At 36.1% G+C, this 23217-nt stretch overlaps 2 protein-coding genes across 14 annotated transcripts in view; one reads left to right on the top strand and one right to left on the bottom strand.

Annotated features, from left to right (window-relative positions):
• METTL21A (methyltransferase 21A, HSPA lysine) overlaps nucleotides 1–23217 on the top strand; it is a 54315-nt gene that overhangs the window by 10677 nt on the left and 20421 nt on the right. For 2 of the 8 annotated variants that reach the window (XM_060152217.1, XM_060152216.1), the window contains exon 4: nucleotides 656–2557. The exons of 5 other annotated variants lie outside the window; for them this stretch is intronic. In XM_060152217.1, coding sequence (XP_060008200.1) covers nucleotides 656–1053 — 398 coding nt within the window. In that variant the 3' untranslated portion in view covers nucleotides 1054–2557. Of the gene's footprint in view, nucleotides 1–655; nucleotides 2558–7287; nucleotides 7483–23217 lie in introns of those variants that run through there. One more of the 8 variants, XM_060152218.1, reaches the window with a different exon arrangement.
• The window catches only part of CREB1 (cAMP responsive element binding protein 1), a 56520-nt gene continuing 40993 nt past the window's right edge, over nucleotides 7691–23217 (bottom strand). For 3 of the 6 annotated variants that reach the window (XM_060152211.1, XM_060152214.1, XM_060152212.1), the window contains 2 exons: nucleotides 21668–21818; nucleotides 13602–13925 (listed from right to left, as the gene is read on the bottom strand). In XM_060152211.1, the coding sequence (XP_060008194.1) occupies nucleotides 13781–13925; nucleotides 21668–21818 (296 nt within the window). In that variant the 3' untranslated portion in view covers nucleotides 13602–13780. Of the gene's footprint in view, nucleotides 12036–13355; nucleotides 13926–15444; nucleotides 16742–21667; nucleotides 21819–22649; nucleotides 22713–23217 lie in introns of those variants that run through there. The other 3 variants (XR_009541079.1, XM_060152215.1, XM_060152213.1) reach the window with 3 other exon arrangements.

Consider the following 23217-nt stretch of genomic DNA (forward strand, 5'->3'; position numbering starts at 1 on the left):
CACATAGAGAACATTACCTCACATTTTAACCTACAGTACTTTAATACAGTCTAGTAATTTCTAACTACTATTTTTCAATAATTATATATGAATTGCATGAATACATATAGATGGTCTGCTTCATGACAGCATAAGGAGAGGAAGACTGAGATTTCTTAGTAGCCAGTTAATCTTTTCCTTGATTCTTTTTAAAGCTTCAGCCCCAGAAAGGAACCTTTCCCGGTTTATGGTATCTTGTCATCCTCATAATCGTTGGCTCCCAGATTTTTCATCTTTGGACTCCAATTTGCCCTGAGGCCTACTGACTTAAAGATGGTGACCTAATGAATGAAGTATAATGGTAGATACCTGTGAAGGGTGGGCCACTTCTGTCTGCACAATTCAGAAGCATCAGCTAGCTTATCACCTGTATTTAATAGGCATAACTTCAGCAAACAGCAAGTGTGTCATAGAGGCAAACCAAGTTTCACTTTTACCTACAGGCAGTAGAGAAGGAGCATCTGGCCATGGTTCTGACGTGTCACAGCTCTCCACAAAGGCATCATATTGTGTCTAGGAGGTGGAATATTTAGAGACACTCACCCCGCTGTTTAACTTGATCCCTCTACCTATTAGTTGTACTGATGTGTGCATTACTTTCTGTCCCATGTTCTAGGTGCTCATGTGACTATCACGGATCGAAAAGTAGCATTAGAGTTTCTTAAATCAAACGTTCAAGCCAACTTACCTCCCCATATCCAGCCCAGAGCTGTTGTTAAGGAGCTGACTTGGGGACAGAATTTGGGGAGTTTTTCACCTGGAGAATTTGACCTGATACTTGGAGCTGATATCATATATTTAGAAGAAACATTCACAGATCTTCTTCAAACATTGGAACATCTCTGTAGCAACCACTCTGTGATTCTTTTAGCTTGCCGAATTCGCTATGAACGGGATCACAACTTCTTAGCGATGCTTGAGAGGCAATTTACTGTGAGGAAGGTTCACTATGATCCTGAAAAAGATGTACATATTTACAAAGCACAGAGGAGAAGCCTGAGGGAGGACTTATAGTTGGCTATAATTTATAAGAATGTTGTCACTGAGTGTGTCAATTAAGGTCTTAGACTGGGAATATAACCGTATGTAATGAAATGGCTTACTGTACAAAGAGTCTAACCAAAGGTTCTCAAAAGGCAAAGCAAATGTGCGGTTTTAAAACAAAGCACTTTGTCCCATTGCTGTGACTTTTTAGTTACGTTTTACTCACTCTGAAATTCAATTAACATTAAAGGAAAGTGTGCGATTTTGGTTTATGTTGTTTCTGTATCCCATACTGCTCCCTCTCAATAAACAATTTTCACTGATGCTGTGATGAAGGGTTGGTATAAAGGCATCTTCAAAGCAGTGAGCTTGTTTTGGTGAGGCTAGATCCTGCAAATCATTTAAAACACATTGTAAGACATACGTTTAGCCCAGTTTTCTAATTTTCTGAGTATAAAACAAGAGGTTTGGGCTTCCCTGGTGGCACAGTGGTTGAGAGTCCGCCTGCCGATGCAGGGGACACGGGTTCGTGCCCCGGTCCGGGAAGATCCCACATGCTGTGGAGCGGCTGGGCCCGTGAGCCATGGCTGCTGGGCCTGTGCATCTGGAGCCTGTGCTCCGCAACAGGAGAGCCCACAACAGTGAGAGGCCCGCGTACCGCAAGAAAAAAAACCACAAAAAAACAAACAAAAGGTTTAATGGACATTCCCTGAGCTGTTAATACTCTTGAAATCTTTTGTCTACTGCATTTAGGTCTTAAATACTTTTGCTTGTTTGAGATTAGGATGTGAGTTTTCTAAAGTCTCACATGCTTTCTGGCGTAATTTCGGATTTAGGTATATAAACAAAGGTGTAAGTCAAAATAAAATTTTAGTTACTTTTTGATAGCACCTAAAATCTTGGACCTCTATGTGCTGGGAATAGGTTATCTTCAAATCAAAAGCCATAGTTTCTCCCTTCAGCTTTACCCTTTGTCAAATGTTGTTTTTGTATTTCTTTCCTAGCCTTTCCCTGCCTCCTTATACTGCATAGGATGACAATAAAAAAAAGTTTTAAACCTCATCCCGCCATGGGAGGTTAGCTCCCCAAGTATAAGCTCCATCTGTATTGTACTGGTAATTGCTTATTCAATGTCTGTGCTCCCCAGAAGACTGTGAGCTTCTTGAGGGCCAGAATGCTTCTGCCCCTTTCATTATAGCCTCCCCAGTATCTAGTATATCATAACCAAATATTTGTTGATTGAAAAAGATACATTACATTTAGAGGGTATTGATCTCTGGGTTAATTGATTGCTACATTGTTTTATGATTATCTTTGATAGACTTTGTGAAGTCACACACATACCCTACCCTTTTTTCACAGTGTAAAAGCTTAAACAACAGCTTAAACAGATTGAGAGCCAAAGAATATTATAACCTCAGTATGGTATTTGGTACTAGAGATAGATTTCCTTCGTAAACCCTTAGAAACAAGACCTCCTCCCTCTTAACCTTTTAGTGAATATTTTGGATGTGGAAACACCAAATACTTTGTTTTCTACACATATTTTAAATAGAGGTTTGGCTTTAATAAAGATGAATTTAAAGTTCTGAGATTGTGATGTACCAGTTCAACCCAATTCTGATAAATGCACATGAAATTGAAATATCCACAGCTTACTGAATCCATAAAATGCCAGTACTGCACCATAGGCATGGAAGGTCTTTTAACAAAAGTAAAATGAAGGCCCTGCAATATCAACAACACTATAATGAAAGACTAATCCCATCTAGGTATGATATTAGAAATGAAGATACTAATTGGAATTCAGCTGCTTTCCTTTAACATCCCTGACTTTGGAGAGAGGTATTAGAATGTCTTGGGGTGTCCATGGAGTGGGCGGGGAGCCTGGATGCTTTACCAAGTGAAGGAAGCAGTGATCGGCTTCTTTTACATTTTCATAAAACAGTAAGACTCAGAAAAGGTTGAAGGTAATTCTTTCCCCTTGGCCTACAAATGGAAGAAGAGGTGAGAAAAATTCAGCAAGAATAGCTTGGTTGTCTAAGTGAAAATCAAATGATTTTTTCCTGGCTTTGAGTTCAAAATGTGGCCACAGGTCCAGTTCCCTAGGGAAATAGACTCAGAGGTGAAGGTTAAGGTGCAGAACGTTTAAATGAGAATGCTTTCGAGAGCGACACCTCTGACGGAGTAAAAGTAGCAGGACTGGGAAAGAGGAAGAAATTGGGTTGGGATGCGGTCAGGAAAGTCCTCAGCGGAATTCAGAGCTGAGGTGGCCGGAAGCTGGGTATTGAGACAGGGGGTGGGACTTACATCCTTGTGTCGTCAGTCATTGGATGCAAGGAGCTGAACCTTGGGGTGAAGACAACACCTGAGAGAGCTGAGAGCCATCAGCCACGAACATTCCCAGAAGCTGGGAGATGAGTGCTTCAGGGATGTGTGTGTGGGGATGGGGACGTGAGACTATATCTGGATATTGTAGCGCATTGTCCACTATAGATGTCAACGAAGTTGTGACACTTTTTACTTAGGAGAAAAGGATTAATTTATCCCATAAATGTGCATTTTAAGTGTGCTTGTTTTGTCTTCAAGTTAAGGGTAGAAATCTAGTCTCTGGACCTACTGTACTAAGCCTTGATCCTCACATTGCTCAGTTTCTTCAAACTGTTACGCAGTTAACTTAGCCAGTGGGTATCAGTAACTTTCTTCCCAGTTAAAATCAAATACCATGGCCAAGATGCTAAGTTAAAATATACATCAGATTCTTAGAACTAAAACTACAACGTACGCCGTTGTCTTCTAAGTAGCTACCTCTTAAGGGTATCTTGCTTTAGTTCATGATAGAACCATCTGAATCCATGGTACCATCTTCAGATAGTTTCTAGCGGTACATTTATTCTTTTATACTAAAGGATCAGAATTATAATCAATCAAAATACTTTATCTAAGTGAACTGAACACTAGATTGAAAACTGAGGGCAGAGTAACGTCTGAAATGTTTCATCTTACCAAACAGTTTATGCTCCAATAAGACAAGGACCGCACCTCATACTTATATTTCAAGTGTTAACAGTGACCTCTTCATAAAGGGAGTTCAATAAACATATACTCATGAAAAGTACAGATTCCTTTACAGATCAGTTACCTTATTAAATTGCCTGTTCTCAGGGATATCAAAATGTAAAGCATATTCTCAGTAACAAAATTGTTATGAACTTATATAAAAGATTCACTTCCAACATCATTTGTTTAATCTCTATGCTTTTATAGTGGTTGATAGAAGCATTTTCAGTCATTTTTGAAATCAAGAAACAAAAATAACAGTTTAAGATACCTTTAAAAAATTTCAAGCACTCTTTTTTTTATTGTTTTGGCTGCACCACCGGCTTGTGGGATCTTAGTTCCCTGACCAGGAATTGAACCCCCACCCTCGGCAATGAAAGTGCAGTCTTAAACCACTGGACCGCCGGGGAATTCCAGCAATTTAAGATACTTTTAAAAATCACTTTTTCATGTACCAGTATTGGTTAGAGGTCCTAGATATAGTTGGTGAAACAGACGTGTGATTTAGTGTCAGAGAAAGTCGTAATTTTTCTGCTCCCCAGAACCTCTACCAAGACAGAAGTAGCATTTTCAAGTTCTTTCACAAGAATGGGGTGAGACACTACAGTGAGTATTATTTCCCTGTTGTGGGAAACTGGAGACTTGGGCTCTCTTAGCACTGACGTGAACTGCAGAAAAAGCAGGGCAGTCCTCAGGGTCTTTTTTTTGCACTTTAAAAATTGAGGATTTGTTAGCTCAGAAGTTTCTGCTCTAAAAATCATGTTATGTTTTTCTTTCTACAACCAGAGAAGGGTTAAAATTTAACACTAGAAAGTATGGCATACTGAAAAATTATTTCCTAGCTGAGAACAACTGTTACTCAGGGAGATTAGAAGGGAAAACAGTATAACAGAGTTGAGAAAAGGAAGGGCCAGCTTTCTTTTTTATAATTTTGTGTAAGGCTGGTTCTGCTACTTCTATTTTTTTCATATAATATATATATGAAGAGAGAGACTATGAAGTTTAACATAAAAAAAACTAACCAACATGACATTTTTATTAATTTAGCAGATTAATACTGCTTAGGAAACCACCTCCAAATATGAAGAAAACCGTACTTAATAAGTTTCCACTTTTCAGCATCTATCCTGGAGATATACTAACTTGTATATATCTACACTAACTTGTATATATATTAACAGTCAGCAGTTTCAAGCAACCTGAATGTCCACAAGAGGGTATTGGTTAAATAAACTATGCTGTAACTATACAATGGAATACTTCACACCTGTTAAACTGAGGTAGATACACATATAGTGAAATACAACTATTGCCAAGATACATTCAGTGGAAAAAAAGCACCATTTATATAAAAAAGGGAGAGGGAGGAGAGAAAAGACATTTACATTTGTGTGTATATGCACAGATTGTCACTCAAAGGATATACAGACTCACCCATTTGTACTGTTTAGTTTTTTTTCCAAATATACATATTACTTTAAAAAACTAAGTTAAACAATATGAGGACATTATCAAGAAAGTGAAAAGAAAACTTACCGGATGGGAGAAAATATTTGCAAATCATATTATCTGTTAAGGGTCTAATAAGCCGAGTATATGCGGAACTCATAAGACTCAACAACAAAAAAACCATTAAAAACTGAGCAATGAACTTGGACACTTCTCCAAAGTATACAAATCGCCAACAAACACATGAAAAGATGCTCAATATCATTAGTCATTAAGGAATTACAAATCAAAACCCCAATGAGATACCACTTCACATCCATGAGGATGGCTTTACTATTTTTCTTTAAAAAAGCAAAATAACAAGTGTTGGCCAGGATGTAGAGAAATTGGAACACTCATACATCACTGGTGGGAATGTAAAATGGTACAGCCAATGAGGCAGTTTGGCAGTTCCTCAAAAAGTTAAACAGAATTATCATATGACCCAGCAATTCCACTCCTAGATGTATACCCCAAAGAATTGAAAACAGAGACCCAGAGCAAAAAACTTGCACATGAATGTTCATGGAAATAACTGCAACGTATAACAGATGAACAGATATATTGTGGCATATACCTACACTGGAATACTACTCAGACATAAAAAGGAATGAAGTACTGATAAATGCATGATTATGTGTAATATCCAGAATTCGTGAGTCTACAGAAAGACTGGTGGTTGCCAAGGGCTGGAGGAGAAAATTGAGAGTGACTCTTTACCGAGTACAGCGTTTCATTTCGGAGTGATGAAAATGTTTTGGAACTAGATATAGGTGGTAGTAATACAACATTACGAATGCACTAAACGCCACTAATTGTTCACTTTAAAATGATAAATTTTGTTATGTGAATTGCACCTCAATCATAAAAATTACATTCAAATGCCTGGAAATTACCTTTCCTCTTCACTTGTTAGGCCCTCATTAGAATCCTAAGCCCCAGTTTGGTCAATATACTTAAGAAAGTTGTCGAGAAATTAAAATGCAGTGAGGGGAAGGATAATACTGATTAAGGCAGGGCTTTTCTGGGTTTTTGCGTTTAGTGGATAATGGCAGCATCTGCAAGACGGAGAAGAACCAGCCAAAGGAAGAACAGATTTACAGGAGTAATTAGAAGTTCAGTTTGGACCTATTGTTTTGCAATCAAGAGTAGAGATGACAAATATGAGTCTGGAATTCAAGGCGAAAATTGTATAAACGTGTTAGAATTGTTTCCTTGGCTGTGTGTCTTAAAGCCTCTTGAGGACAGGAACTTCTGTGCCCAGAAGTACGTTCTCAACAGGTACGTATTTGTGAAATGAGCAAGTGACAGCAAAGATATGGATGGAGAGAAGATAGGCACTCTTTGCTTTTACTGGCGGTCCAAGCACCTGAACACGGTTTGCAAGGAGGGTCAACACAGGTCCCAGTTTGCTCAGCACAATCCTGGTTTACACCTCACACTTTCACTCTCAAAAATGTCTATTTGTACAATAAATTACGTGTTACTCTTTGTAGAAGAAAAAAAAAAGGAATACAATTCATGTAATTCCTTCAATACAATGGCAGAGATAACAGGCTTAATAAACATCGCAATTAAAAAAATTCCTTTAGAACGCAACTGCTTATTTTCAGAAATTGAATCAATAGTACAGGAGAGAATCTTTTATTCTTGTGCTTTAAGCAAAGAGCAGATTAACCATATCTCCTCTCCTTTCCTTCCATTTTATGGTCACAGAACTTGAGAATTACAAGGGGAGCCAGGAAGTCATCTGTCCTTATCAGTTCTTCCAATGCAAAGATGCGTTTTATGACACTAGAGACAGCTGGCCATATGTCTCCTCCCATTGGTCGTCTCAACAGGGGAGTAACATCTCCAGATCTTCAGATAGGCACTGTTTAATCTTATTGAAAAAAGAAATCTTGTGCTAAAAACTAGGAATACAGTGAAATTAAGTAACTAAAGATATGTTCTTGTTGCTTGAGTTAGTTTTCTGTTGCTGTGCACCACAAGCTTGTGATATATTCTAGCGTAACTTTTGCCCTTTAACAAAAGTAATAAACCAAGTCCACAAAATACAGCTTGACACAACTAGCGAAAACCACAATGTAGAGATCCCATCCCAAAAAAGAGACTTCCGGAGTTTTTAAAAGCATGTTTATGTGACTGCACATAAATGTTTGTGTAAAAAGGGTATTATGACAGTTGATACCACAAAGATTACAGTAAGAAAAAGCACTTTATGACAATATTTCACAAATTCACAAGGATCACTTTAATATACAAAGCAATTGCTACCATTCTGAACACAAAGCAGCTAATATGTACATAGTGTTAATAAAATCCATTATAGCTCAGTACATTTTTCTTTTTACACAGATAAAGCACAAAAAGATTTAGGTAAAAAAAAATTAAAACAGGGATGTTTCTAGATTGTAGGGAATTTTATTAGAAATGTATTTCCCTCACTATAGTTACTTATTTAGTATTCAACTCCAATAGCAACATCAGAGTTAAAAATCAATACCCTGTTTTGTGCTGATAGTTCTGGGGGGAGGTATTCTTTACCCCAATCCTCAAGCAAAAACCAAAAAAATAAAATAAAACCAAAACCAAAAACCCAAACAAACATCTTTCTCTCTAGAAACTTCCCTGATTATTTTGCTTCTAAAAAGTTTCAAGTGATACAGCTAGGTTAGAAATAATTCCTCTTCTTGGGGGGGATGACAACTGACATGACAAATCAGTCGGGGATTTTACATGGAAAACGGCAAACTAGCACTCTTCTTTGCCATCCTAACCTATACTCACAGAAAAATGTTGACGAATTATTTCCCACTTTTAATATAAATAATTTTATTACATACACAAATTGGAGTGGCACCTGGATAAAAATACAATGTCTATAAAGCATATACCAATTCAATTTTAAAAAAATAAGAAAATAAAACCTCCCAAACAAACACAACGATAGATCATTTCACTCAGCCAACTAACGTAAGATCATTATCTGCAGGGATTGTCTTCCTTCCCTACCAATTTTTTAACTACTTTAGATTTACTCTCACATCTCTGAGATGCTCCTCAGACACAAGCTTAGAAATGCCATACTTCTGTAGGCAAGTATTAAATAATGCCTCTATAAAGTAGGTAAAATTTGAATTTCCTACTGTATGACCCTTTCAAAAAGACATTTCCTGAAGACTGTTCATTTTCCTTTTACTTGCTGGTGAGAATAACTCAAAATGTATCGTGTTTTACCCAGCTAGGACCTGTGTGCACAGTACCAGAATGCAGACAGGTCAATATTTTCTCTCTGTGCTAAACAACTCAGCCTGTTTATAATATCAAATTGCTTCACAGGCTTTGTTCTATTTTTTTTCCTATTTTAATTTTTTTAAAAAATAAATTTCAAGCTAAAACACCTGAAATATAATCCCTCCATTCAAACGTTATCTGGTCCCTCTTAAAGTTTGCCCCCTGAGGACACATACAAAGGCTTAAGTTACATTCACTAATCAATAAGAACTTATCATAAGCAGATGAGACAGATGGAACTTCAGCACCCTGTTTGATTTATTTGAAATTCTTCCATACTGACTCAGCTTCATGATATGTTCGACCCCTCAGGGATTAGTGCCTCTCTTAGCCGTTGATTTTAGAAAGTCAAGGAAACCAGTTCCTAGTACATACAGTGACTGTGCAGTCAACTTAAAAAAGTCAACATATCAACATTAAAAGTATTCAAAATGTACGTAAGCCATCCAACAAAAAGTTCTAGTTGTGCTTTGTACAACTGAGTGAACAAATTTATACCACAATTCTTCACCTACAGGCTTACTTAAGCATACCTCACTTTTCCCCTCCTCATCTGAAATCAGTCAAATGTGATGTTAACAAAGACAATTTAAAGTGAAAAAATTTAATCAAATTAATACATGTGTTCTCCATGATAATAATGATTAATTGCCTTGAGAAGTCTTTTACTGTTCTAGGCAAATTCAAGGATATCTTGGGATTCTATAAACAGTATTAATGTTGGGGTGTGGACAGTCTTAAAATTGGAAATAAATATTTATTCACTTGAGTTGCTTTTCCTTCTATCTTTATCCATGATGAAAGACAATAAGATAGGGTTTGAACCCATCTTTTAATTAACTGGGCTAGTCTAATCTAATTTCCTGATATTTTTCTTTTACAGCATTTATAAGGCTAGCCTTTAGGTGTTAAAATATTTTAATCAATGAAAAAAGCTGCCATAAAAAAAGCCACATGATTTGAAGAGAGGAGAAAGACATAAAAAGTCAGATGACAATTAATTGATGAGGGAATTTCTCAAGTTTGCTAATACCCAAACAGGGTCATTTTTAAAAGTGCAAGTTACACCAAACATTTACAAAGAATATAATGTAAAAATAATCCAAATAAATATACAACTTTTGTATTAAGTCAATGGGAAACAATATACCAACAGCTTTCAGGGTTACAATGGCAACAAATAAAGCCTCTTGGAAAAACTGAAAAGGTGTGTTAACAGTTGTCTCTAAAACCCACTTTAATTCAAAATCTTAACTTTAAGATATTAGCCTTATTTTAATCCTGCAAAATTAAGCAGGCTTCTGATCTTCAAAATAAAGAGAACAATATATGCTGATAGCTGACTACAGCTGATCACAGAACTAAAAACATTAAAAATGAAATCTAGATTGAAGTCACTTAAAGTAAGTAAAAGCATCCTGGTTTAAACAAACTTGTTTCTTCCTAAGCCTTTGTATGATTCCACATGTCACCCCAAATGGTCAAAAGGATCAGGGATTAGGCCTGAGAGACAGAGATAAACTTCAGCCAGATGACTTCTGATCGGACAGCCTGCCTGACTGGCATTGTGCTTTCAGATACTAGCACTGCTGCTGACTTGCCATCAAGATACATTTTCTGACAAAAATCCCTGCTCAAATGAAAACACCAAAAATTCTCCCCCAGGATGATTTTTGAAAAATCAGTGGTACCTTTTAGAAGCTATCTTCAAAATGTTCTTACCACTGTTATAGCTGCCAGAGACAAAGCACAAAAACCAAATACTTTTTTGTGGGGGGGTGGGGGGGGGTGGTGGTTCAAGTGACTAGTAACATATTTAAAAGTATCAAGCCAAAGAAAACTGACAATTAAAAAAAACCAGGAGATTAAAAAACATCAATCATGAGTGCTGGGGTAATTCAGTCCAAGAAACTACCAAAAGTGATGCAATAAAATACACAAAAATGTAAAATTTCATCTGACCTCAGTATACTATAATACTCAGCATTCCTGACTTAAGAGCTCTCAGAGCTTCAGATTATATACTGTATGTATATATATATATATATGTACACATATATTATACAAATGCCATTCCCCCCCCGCCAGGAATATCTAAAATCAACAGAGCACCTATGACAATATTATGGTTGCCAATATGGTACTTGAGTTTGAAAAATGAACTTAAAAATTACATCTGATATCAATTTTTAATAATGTGAACACATTGGATCTAGCCCTTTCTAAACCACTTTTCAGTTAAACACTATCAAAGCTTGAAAACTCATAAGAGCGATATATAAAAAATAAACCCCTCCCACTTCATTTTTATTAATCTGTCCTATAGATAAAAGTGCCACATGGCCCTATATCTGCAAAGTGAGCAATACCAAACTTGCTATTTTCTAGGCAAATCAGTAGCATATGTACAGATTCCTATGATGACATTTTTATTCCCTTTTGGCCAATGAAGAGAAAAAACATAATGTGGCCACATGTTATTGGCTATAAGATTTTTAAAAATTATGCTGTTTTCTTAACAAAGATTCTCAAAGTTGCATGCTTAAAAACAAACATCTTTTTCCCAATTCTCTTAAAAAAAAGTTTGCTCAAAATATGCTTAATTTCTATCTGTATAAACTGAAATCTTCAAATCTCTCCAAGGGTCTAAACAGATTTAGCAACAGAATACATTTCTTACCTCACCATTAAGTAACTGACTTCAAACCAGTGCAATCAGTCTTTTATAACTTATAAATGCAGCCAGCTAATATGGATGTGACTTGCCTTGATTTATCAGGGACTAAGAGGACCACCAACTTTCTAATTAAATAGAAAGCCTCAACTTTTGAAAACATTTAACTTGCTAAATACTAGGCAATTTTCATTTATAAAGCTTATGACTTTTAAAATGTTCAGGTCTGACATTCTGCCTCAAAGAAAGACTTCTAGTTTGTGAACAGATTTGTGATTTTGCTTGGTTTCTATTAAACCAGTTTTGGAAAATGACACATCTATGCAGGTATACAAATAATTTTTACACTATAACTTTCCCCATTAGCTCAGCAGGATAAACAACAAAATTTACAGTCGTTTGAAAGCCTTCTTGAGAATCTGGCGAACTGTCCAGATATAAGACTACATCACTCAATTCTTAGAATGGTGCTCCTTCATAAACTCTGTTCATCCTTGAAAAAAGACAACGGTTTGTTACAAATAAAAATATACCATTTACAAATATTAATTAAAAATCTTACTTTTCAAAATGGACTCAATAATTAACACCCATATCTGCATATTTTGTTAACACATTAACAAACTTAACTTTTAAAAACAACCCATGACTAAATATAAAACATTAAATTCTAGACTCTCTTTTAAAAAAGGAATACCTTCTCAAATGAGAAATTATAATCTAACATTATGTCAATCTCCAATTTTTCAAATCCACCTCAGTCTTACTTTTTTTTAAAGGGTAACTTTCAAATTTATCAAGCTTAGTGAATAAAATGAGTATTGGTAATTAAAAGTAGTACTGGAAACAATGTGTGATACATACAAATACAGACTGTTTATAGGTAAGGAATTAAAACAGGTAGCTCCTTTACAGAATAACAAAGGGTATATATATATATAGCACATTGGAAAGCTAAAGCATAGCTATCCTTTTTATCAATAGAAGAAAACAACAAAGATATGTTTTGCAAGAATGACAATCCAAATATTGTAGTACAGCAGTCATTCAAATATGTCTGAAGAAAATTATTTTCCTTGTGCATATCTAATACTGTACTTTAAAAGAACTATATCCTTATAACTTCTTTCATTAAAAAATTCACTACTCTGTTAAAGTATGTTAATACGGAAAAGATTTAAAATCAGTATTTTTCTACAACACATAACATTTTATAAACAAATACAGCACTTTGCTTTAACATCTTGAAGGCTTTCCTGTTGGTGGTATAATATAAGTGCAAAGGGGAACAGTTTAATTAGAAAAACGTTTTAAAGTAAATGAGTGACAATATAAATATTTTTGAAGGCGATGACAAAAACATTTATTTAAAAACCTTGTTATATAACTCAAGGGATTGGTTTACTAATGAGCATCTTTTTACTAAGAATTTAGTACTAAACTAAAACAAGCTTTGTACTTTTACTTACTTTGATTTAATTTAAAATCAAATACCATGCTTTTTCATTCAGTTGGTTACTTCTTTTAATGTATTCAAAATGTTGAACACATACAGAATTGAATTAAGAAGCAACAAACTGCCCTATGGAAGAGCTGTAGTTAATACAGAATATTTTTAAGAACCAAGGACAAGTTTTCAGTATTGAAGAGAATGTACATAGAAAGCACTCCAAATTCATTCTTAATTTCTTCAACACCATCCTAAAATTCTTTTTTTAGAGGGTATGTCTCTTAACAATCTTACATAATTCACAATGAAAATGTGAAAACACGTCAATTTGGCAATCAACACGTCTTCATTGCACCTACTTACTTTATGCATGCGGCCCACACATTACTTCAGCTCAAGAGGCTGGGGTAATTCTGTCCCTAAGGCAATCAAGGAGCTCAGCACAAACCTTGAAATCATTTAAAAAAAGATTTTCTTTTCCTCATTTCCCCCATCAATTTACAAGTAAACAAATTATTACTTCTTGAAGAGGGCGGGGGATAAAAAGCAGAAGTCTCTTCATGATTCGTGGTGCTGAAAATTTCTTGAGGGGAGAAGTGGAGGCAGGTGTTGGAGCATTCACAGTTTAATGCAAAAGCACAAATGAATGAAAATTCTGTAGTTGCTTTCAGGCAGTTTTGCGCATAGAAAAAAAGAAATGTTTAGAAAATAAATGTTTATTTCGTCTTTCTGGTTGGGGCCAAGCCAGTCCTTTTTCCACCATAATAGGTGAAAATTTAAATCCCAAATTAATCTGATTTGTGGCAGTAAAGGTCCTTAAGTGCTTTTAGCTCCTCAATCAGTGTCTTGTTTTGGTTTTCAAGCACTGCCACTCTGTTTTCTAGACATTTCACATATTCTTTCTTCTTTCTACGACACTCTCGTGCTGCTTCCCTACGAGCAAAAAAGGACAGGAAAACTTATGCAACATTTCTGTATCATTTATTTTGCATTGATAGACTACATTAAAAATAAAAGATTTAGCTCAAAGCAACAAATGTTTTAATATATTATAGATTAGGCATTTGAGAAAAATAAACAGAATGACTTGGAAATTGTCTAATGTAAAATTTTAACATACGATAGAAAGCTGATTAAAAAAAAAATTCAAAGCACCAGTTTTAATTGATGGGGCACAAGGGTGGCAAGCATTTTCATACTAAATTAAGAATTACTATATTTTGGAGTAGAATACAAAATTGAAATGAGCTTTAAATAAAAAATAAAAAGAACTCTTTAGCTTGGAGAGTGCCTCTTAAAGTTTCTCAAAAATTTCGATCTAAATATTTTTAGATAGAATGAAAAGATTCTCCTAGTGGATTGTATGGGCGAAAGGACAGATACACAGAACAATGAAGCATGCTAGACACCCCAGAAACAAACCTATACAATACAGTCAATTAGATTTTGACAAAAGTACCAGGGCAATTCCACAGAGAAAGGATAGTCTTTTTAACAAATGGTGCTGGAACAAACAGGTGTTCATAGAGAAAAGTGAACCTTTTACACATTTCACACCTTATAAAAAAGTTAATTCAAAAGGGATCACAGACCTAAATGTAAAACATAAAACTATAACATTTGATACAGAGCAACTGGAACTTTCATACATTGCTGGTAGAAATGCAAAATGGTACAGCCACTCCGGAAAACAGTTTGGCAGTTTCTTATAAAGTTAAATATACACTTACCATTCCATCCATCCAGGCCACTCCTAGATATTTACTCAAGTGAATTGAAAGTTCATATAAAAACCTGTATGTAAGTATTTATAGTAAATTTATTCATAATCCTCCAAAACTGGAAACTAAGATGAACTTCAAGGTGAATGGATAAATAAACCACATCCATACAATACCAGGGATAAAACTAATTCCTGATTCATGCAACACTATCAATGAATCTTAAATGCACTGTGCTAAGTGAAAGAAGCCAGATCCAAAAGGTTACATACTGTTTTTATATGAGATTCTGGAAAATACAAAACAAGAAGATGGAAAACAGTTCAGTGGTTTCCAGGGGCTGGGGGAGGGGGTAGAGGCTGACTACCAAGAGGTATCACAAGGGATTCTTTTTAGAGTGGTGTAAATGTCTGTATGGCACTGTGGTGGTAGACACATAACATTTTATGTCTGTTAAACCCCACAGAAATATACAGCACAAAAAGTAAAGTAATGAAAATTTAAAATAAAAAACAGGCTATCGGGGAATCCCAGAATTGAATGTAGATGTTGAGGAATCTAACTTTACTATAAATGTTTATGTATATGACATAAGAGGGTGGAGAAAAAAGAAGCAGAGCTAAGTAACTTTGAAAACAGTGCTTTCACTGGTACTTTAAGGCTAAAAACAGAAAGAACTGTACATAAATGCTATATTATAAAGTTGTTTCTCATAGGGGTACAAGTTGGCAATTATGGAACTATTTTATATACTAGAGTTTAACAAATACATAAATAAACCATCTTTAGTGGGAAGCCAAGTTTCTGTCAGAGAACGAAGTTCAAATAAGCAAAGGGGGGAAGGGAAGGCTAAAATAAGCCCTGTGGCTACAGAATAGAGTCAGAGGGATCAGTACAAACATATTTATTATAGTAATGTACACGTACAGAAATACAGTTGTGTGCATACATGGGCCAGTGTACACGCATGCACACACACACACACGTGTATATTTCCTAGCTCTGTCCTTTGAGAGGGCCTGTGAAACCTCAGTAGCAAAGAGCACAACTACTGCCTAACTGATTTCTAAATACCATTTTCCAATGAAAGAAACTAGGACTCACTGAATAAATGGCTGATTTCAAGGCTAAAGCAGGGAAAACACAAGATGAGAAGTTGAACCCAGATGATCTTGTAGGGCCAGAAAGTAAAGACGTACTTGAAGAAAAATAAGATGCCATCTAAAGGACACAGGAACCAACTTTTAAGAGCTCCCGATGGCCAAAACTGGAATAATCTTATCATAATAATATTGAATTATAGCCCAAAGAATATAAGGTAAGTATCTATAAGACCGTACTGATATAAATAAATATGTGGGGAAGGGACAAATTTTCCTTATAGAAGAATTCCAGTTAGTAAATGTAGAAGGGATGGGGAAATAGAAAATCCTCATTAGAATATCACAGTAATAATTACTGCAGGAAAGATTCCCCTGTGAATACTAAAATTAGTGGGGAAAACTTGAAAGAGAGAAATAAAATATTTGCACAGTCTCCAAGCAACTCTGCGAAAGTAACACCAATTACCATGTTGGTTTTCACCTATGACCACAAGTTCTTTGATACTCTCCTTTCCAGGAGGTGGAGTTTAATTCTCCTCCCTTTCTAAATCTGTGACTTTCTTCTAAGGAATAGTGTGTAAAAAGAGAAAAATGATAACTGCAGCGGGAACACTTGGACAGCACTTTAACCAAGTGATCAAAGTTAACATTGCCAGTAATGAGTCATGCTGGTATGTGCTCCCTGATATGAAGTGACAAGAAGGGCAGACTACATCTCTGTGGTATTCTTCCCCCAAATCCATTACCTTCATCTAATCATAATAAAAACATCACACAGGCCCAAAGTGAGGGATATTCTGAAAGAAACTTAACTACTACTCTTCAAAAGTGGCAAGCCCATGAAAGACAAGGAAAGAACTGTCACAGATTGGAGGAGATGAGGAGCCACGATGACTAAATGCAATGTGGTACCCTGGACTGGATTCTGGAAGAGAAAAGGAATAGAAGTGGAATAACTGAGGAAATTCAAATAAAATGGACAGTGCAGTTAATATTACTATACCACTATAAAAAATACTATGTTAATTACTATACATAGTATATGACAGAATGTTAATTTCTTAAGTTTTGACAAACACAGCCTGGTTATGTAATATGCTAAACTTATAGAAAGGTGGATAGAGAGTATCTGGAACTCTGTTCTATTTTTATAACTGTTCCCATAAGCTAAAATTATTTCAAAATAAAAAAATAAAAACTGTATACTAAAAACGTATTATTTATCTTTGCACATATATATTAGGGGAAAAAAATTATACTCCAGAATGTTAACATTTTGGGTGGCACAATTAGTGTTGAGTAAATATTTTAGCTTATGTTTTCTAATGTGCTTATAATGAGCATGTTTTACTTCTGTAATAAAAATAAATAAAAATGGGATAATACATATTCTTTGGTAACCTGCTCTTTTCCACTATAAACATCTTCCCATCTCAATAAAAACACATCTGCATTATTAACAGTTGGTTTTATACAGTTGAAAGGATGTACCTTAATTTATACAGCATACACTTTAACTGGTTTGAATTTTCAGGTTTTTTTACCCCATTTCTAATTCATTTTCTTTGAATCTACTTATTTATATCCTTATCAGTCTCCTGACTTTGTTAAAATGTTTCTAGTTTATTGTTTGCTTTGCTACTTACCTTTTCCATGGCTAATCAGAGGCTTTCATATTTTTAGATGGTCAAGCCTACTTAACCTTTTCCTTCATTACTTCTGCTCTTAGGAAACCTATTAAATTCTTCCTGCACTCTAAAATTGTAAGACAGAGGTGCTGGGTTGTATTGCTTCCATAATTTTTTACTCCTCCCTCCCTGTGGGAAGAGCACACCATTCCCATTTCACTGATGTTGGGCTTGTCCTAGCCTGTGCTTTGGCCTATGGTACCCGAGTGGACAAGATGTTTACCACAATCAAGCAGGTGCTTCAAAAAGTATTTCCCCTTTCCCTTTGCTACAATAATGACAGGACTCAAAGAGGTGCTCCTCCTTTGGCTGGGAGCATGTGGAGGAGAACCATACCATGACCTGCAGCTGCCGAAATGTAACATAAGTGAGGAAGAAATTTTTGTTGTTGTTGGTTTTTTTAAAATAAATAAATAAATTTATTTATGGATGCGTTGGGTCTTTGTTGCTGCACGCGGGCTTTCTCTAGTTGCGGCGAGCGGGGGCTACTCTTTGTTGAGGTGCGCGGGCTTCTCTCATTGCGGTGGCTTCTCTTGTTGCACGGCACGGGCTCCAGTAGCTGTGGCACATGGGCTTAGTTGCTCTGCGGCACGTGGGATCTTCCTGGACCAGGGATCAAACCCGTGTCCCTTGCATTGGCAGGTGGATTCTTTTTTTTTAAAGAAGATGTTGGGGGTAGGAGTTAATTAATTAATTTTTGCTGCGTTGCGTCTTGGTTTCTCTGTGAGGACGTTCTCCAGCTGTGCAAGCCACTCTTCATCGCGGTGCGCGGGCCTCTCACTATTGCGGCCTCTCGTTGCAGAGCACAGGCTCCAGACGCGCATGCTCAGTAGCTGTGGCTCACGGGCCCAGTTGCTCCGTGGCATGTGGGATCCTCCAGACCAGGGCTCGAACCCGTGTCCCCTGCATTAGCAGGCAGACTCTCAACCACCGCGCCACAAGGGAAGCCCAGCAGGTGGATTCTTAACCACTGCACCACCAGGGAAGTCCCTGTTGTTCTAAGACACAGGTTTTTTGCGGTATGCGGGCCTCTCACTGTTGTGGCCTCTCCCGTTGCGGAGCACAGGCTCCGGACGCGCAGGCTCAGCGGCCATGGCTCACGGGCCCAGCTGCTCCGCGGCATGTGGGATCTTCCCGGGCTGGGGCACGAACTCGTGTCCCCTGCATCGGCAGGCGGACTCTCAACCACTGCGCCACCAGGGAAGCCCTATCTTCATTTTTGAGTAAATGCAATTTGAATGTTATAGAATTTGGGGAATCACAACTTTTTCTTATCAAGTTTAGAAGACAGGCTGTGTTTGAGGCACATAGGGACATTTATCCTAGTGAATATGTTCAGGAGGAGAGTGCTTCTCTAACTTTTCCACCTAAGTAACCATAATGGCAGAGGAAACTAAATATGGGAGCACAGTCCAAAGCAACTGCTGCTGGTGTGAATTATATCTTTAAGTTTACCTTAAAAATGTTTTTTCTCTCAAATTTTTGAGCCAAATAAATATTCAAGGAAAGCATTCCATGTTTGCCTCTTGGTGCTACATACCTCCAGCACACTGCCATGTGTTCTTGTCTGAGAGGCAGAGCAGGAGATGATGGTTGAATCTGACAGGTAGCAGGTGCACAGGCTTTGGTGCCAGAGCAAGGCTCATATCTCAGTTCTACCCATTTTTTAAAAGGTGTGACCTTTGGCAAAATATTTACCTTCTTTCTGAACCGTATCTCCTCTGTAAAGTGGACATAAGCTTCTCTCGCATTGTGGGCAGAACTAATAAAATATGTAAAGAAATGAGGTATCGTGTCCAGCACATACCAGGACCTAAATAAATAATATCTCAAGGGAAAGGTCGAAGTCAGAGTATATATTAGGTGGTATCAACATATAGACGATGCCTGAAATACATAGGTATGGATGAAAGTTTCAAGGGAAAATTTGAAAAGTAGTCAGAAAACCAGGTGAGTAAGCTGAAGAAGAGTTTAGAGAAATGAGCAGTCAAAAGTGTCAAATACTCCCAGTAAAGGGAAAATAAAATGAAAAGAGAATACTAGATTTGCCAAATGGGAAGGTATCTGTCCCTTTTTATAGACACTGGAGTGGTATGGTGGGCACAGAAGCCAGATTCTAGTGAATGGAAGTTGAAAAAGTAGAAGCAGCAGATATCTGGGAAGAAAGGGAAAAGGAACTATACCAGAGTCAATGGGAAGTTTCCTTATAGTGAAATTAAATCCAAGCCAAAGTATTTTATTAAAGAGTTCACAGTAAGTCAGGTGGCTTCCCTGAATATCTCAAGCAAGCAGAGGTTGTTAGGAATTGTAGCTAGGTGTTCCCTGTCCCCAGCTTGGCGTGCATGTGGCTGGTGTGTGTGTGTGTGGGGGGGAGGGTGCGGGGCGGGGGGGGGGGATCATAAATCGCACGAAGAGGAAAAGGAGAATTTGGTATGCCTGTCAAATTAATGTGCTTTCATAAATGGGCAGCCCTCTATACACCAGAGCAGACAAGAAGCTGCAGTGCTGCCTCCTCACCCACTACAATTAAGCTGCTTCTTAAGTGATTTCTGTGTAAGGGGAAAGGTTTCTGTTCCATAGAGCCAAACTACACAGACATAATCTGAAGTCCTTTGTTGCTTTCACAATCAAGAGATGTATTTTTTACCTGACTGCTCTGTTGTGTCTGCTGAGAACTGGTTTCTTCAGTAAATGTTCTCGTCTTAAACTTTATAACCTAGCCTTTACTTGAGACTTCTAATCAGACTTGCTTCTAATTTTCAAAAGGGTTACTTACACATTTCCTTACAAACATTAAAAAAGTTTAAAACACAGTTTAATTTATATTTTAAAATACATTTAAATATGAACACAGCTTTTATGCTTCTGTTTATTATTGTAGCTTACTTAAAATCACAGATTGATGGAGCACAAATGAAATAAGTTACTCAGCTTGTTTCCAACTCTTTTCCTAATCATCTGGAAAAAACTGTGCCATTTCTGCCTAGGTGTAATTCACCAACATTCTATAACAGCTAGGAATATTTTAGGAATGAAAGAGGTTGATCTAAGCTGAAACATGAAATTGCACAAAAACAGACACTTCAACAGAGCACTGCAGTTACAAAGTGCTTTCAAAGGAATTATCTTACTTGACCCACATATTTGACCCCCAGAGCAACCCTCTGGGTGCGTAGTGGGATCCTGTTTTACAAAGGAGAAAACTGAAGTTTAGAAGGTTATGTTCTTCTAAAGTCACAGCAAAAGGGGTAGATCTAGGACTTGAATCCACATCCTCTAAGTTCAACCTCTATGTTTCTTTCACTTTATCACAGCAGTTGAAGAATCTTGAGGTGAAAAGCAGTGGAATATTTTCACTGTTTCAAACTTTTAATATCTTTATTTTCATTTTCTTTGTTTTGTCTTAGGTCATTTCTATATCTTAAGCTAAATATTTAAATCCTAAACTAAATAAATAAAAATACTAAGGTAAATATAAGTAAAAAAATTTTTATTACGTTTTTTTGATGACAAAGCCATTTACAGCTATGAATTTACTTTATGGGAATAACTTTCCCACATTTAATAAATTTTTGATATGTAGCATTTTCATTGCTGAAGACTAGTTCTATTTTAAGATTTTTGTCAATAATAAGATATTCTCGGCATTAATCTATTTTTGAAGAATCTTTCTTTAGGTGTTAAATTGTTATTATTTTGAGTAAAGAGAATACGCATTAAAACTTAGACTGGCCATCATACATTTACCTATTACAAATACATTTAATATAAATAAACCTTAACACTTAATTTTAATATATATATACATAAAACTCTTAATCTTAACAATACTACTCATGAAAAGAAACAATTTTAAATAACCTAGATAGTTGGTTGAAGCAATAGTGAAAACATAGCAAAGTTGTGCGTTAAATCTCCCATGGGGAAATTGCATGAAAGAAAACTACTCTATCATCAAAGATGGACCCATAATCCCATTAGCCATCTCATAAGTGCAGCTTATGAGAAGCTAAATAAAGAAGTTTTAGCAAGATCCATCAATTTTACCAGAAAAATATCTCAATGCAAAGATCCTATTGTCAGCAGATGTTAAAGACACACATCTGGCAGAATCTGAAAATATGCCTGACCTACAACAATATAAGTAAATGCAATGTATGTACCTGTTCTTCATGAGGCGAACCTCTCTCTTTCGTGCTGCTTCTTCAGCAGGTTGTGTAGGAAGTGCTGGGGAGGACGCCATAACAACTCCAGGGGCAATGGTGCTAGTGGGTGCTGTGCGAATCTGGTATGTTTGTACATCTCCAGAGGCAGCTGAAAAGAAAAACAGTGAGCATGGTGTAAGACACTGAACCACTGTGACTTGGTAAAACTACGTGTCAATCATCAATCTAAACATATATTTTGGATTAAAAGGAAAAAAAGGAACAGATGATTCTGACTAAAATGTTGAAAGAATCAGCACTCTTTGGGACATTACTCAGAAATTAATTCCCAATTTAATGTATTTACTAGTATAGTCACTTGGATGAAAGAGGTCTTAACTTATGTCTGCTGGGTCTTATATTTATCTTTCATTGGAATGTAGTTCTATTCTGTTGTTAACATGCTTACCAACCTTAAGTCTAAAAGGTAAGTGGGGCACAGCCTGGATGATCTTCCTAGATAGAGTATAGTCCTCAATGTCTTCCTTTGATATTGGTAAATTCATATTAAAAAATTTCAAGTAGACTCTTGCCACGACATAAAAACGACCATGATTTTTCATAAAATAGCAAAATGGAAGAGAAAATAAAGCATAATGGTCAACTATTATAAATTCCTAATTGTAACAAAACAAAGTATGAAAAAGTGTACCATTTGATGCCAATTATATTACTTGTAAGCATTGTTTTAATGTAAATGATAACGGCTGAACAAATTGAAGTTTTACTTTTCTAAATGATCCATCATTTGTGAAAAGAAAAAGTCTCTATTTGTCAAATCGCTTCTAAAAACAGCTTAATAATATGCCCTCCTAGGAATAAGAAACCTAACATTATCTGAGAGAATTTGAAGCTCTTTATAAAATCATCCATATTTGTTATTAATATCAATTAAAATGTGTAGTTTGAGTGGAAAAGATTTATATACTAAACATGTTACCATCTTCAAACTGACGTTCAGAATTCAAATTCACTGACATCCTGCTTTACAATTTTTGAGTACCTGCATGTAAAGTGAAAAGTTGTTTTACTCCCATTAATAAGCAAAATATTATCTTCTTCAAATATTATTTGTTTAGTAACAGAAAATATTCTGTAAATACATTAGGGCCCTTTAAATAAATTATGACTCTCTAGTTGGTGTTTTAGAATTATTCAAAATTAATCATCCATGGTGAAGGGGCACATCTGTCATTACCTAACAGAGGCAAAACATATTTTTAATAAAAATATTTTAGAAACAGATTTATTATTATTTCCTTAATATGCAAATTTTAAATGTGGCATAAATCATATTCTTAAAATATTCAAGTGAATTCAAAGAAAAATGGTCAACTCCCATCCATAAAGATTTCTGAAACAAATAGGAAGAAAACAAAAAAATTAAAACAAAACAAAACAGAAAAAAGCTATTTCTATAATTCACCATGGATTTAACTACTTTTGCTCATAGACCAGGAGACTTACACACTGGTATAAGATTTTTCAGAATATAATGCTATCCTTTG

Source organism: Lagenorhynchus albirostris, chromosome 6, assembly GCF_949774975.1.
Source record: "Lagenorhynchus albirostris chromosome 6, mLagAlb1.1, whole genome shotgun sequence".
Classification (NCBI taxonomy): domain Eukaryota; kingdom Metazoa; phylum Chordata; class Mammalia; order Artiodactyla; family Delphinidae; genus Lagenorhynchus; species Lagenorhynchus albirostris.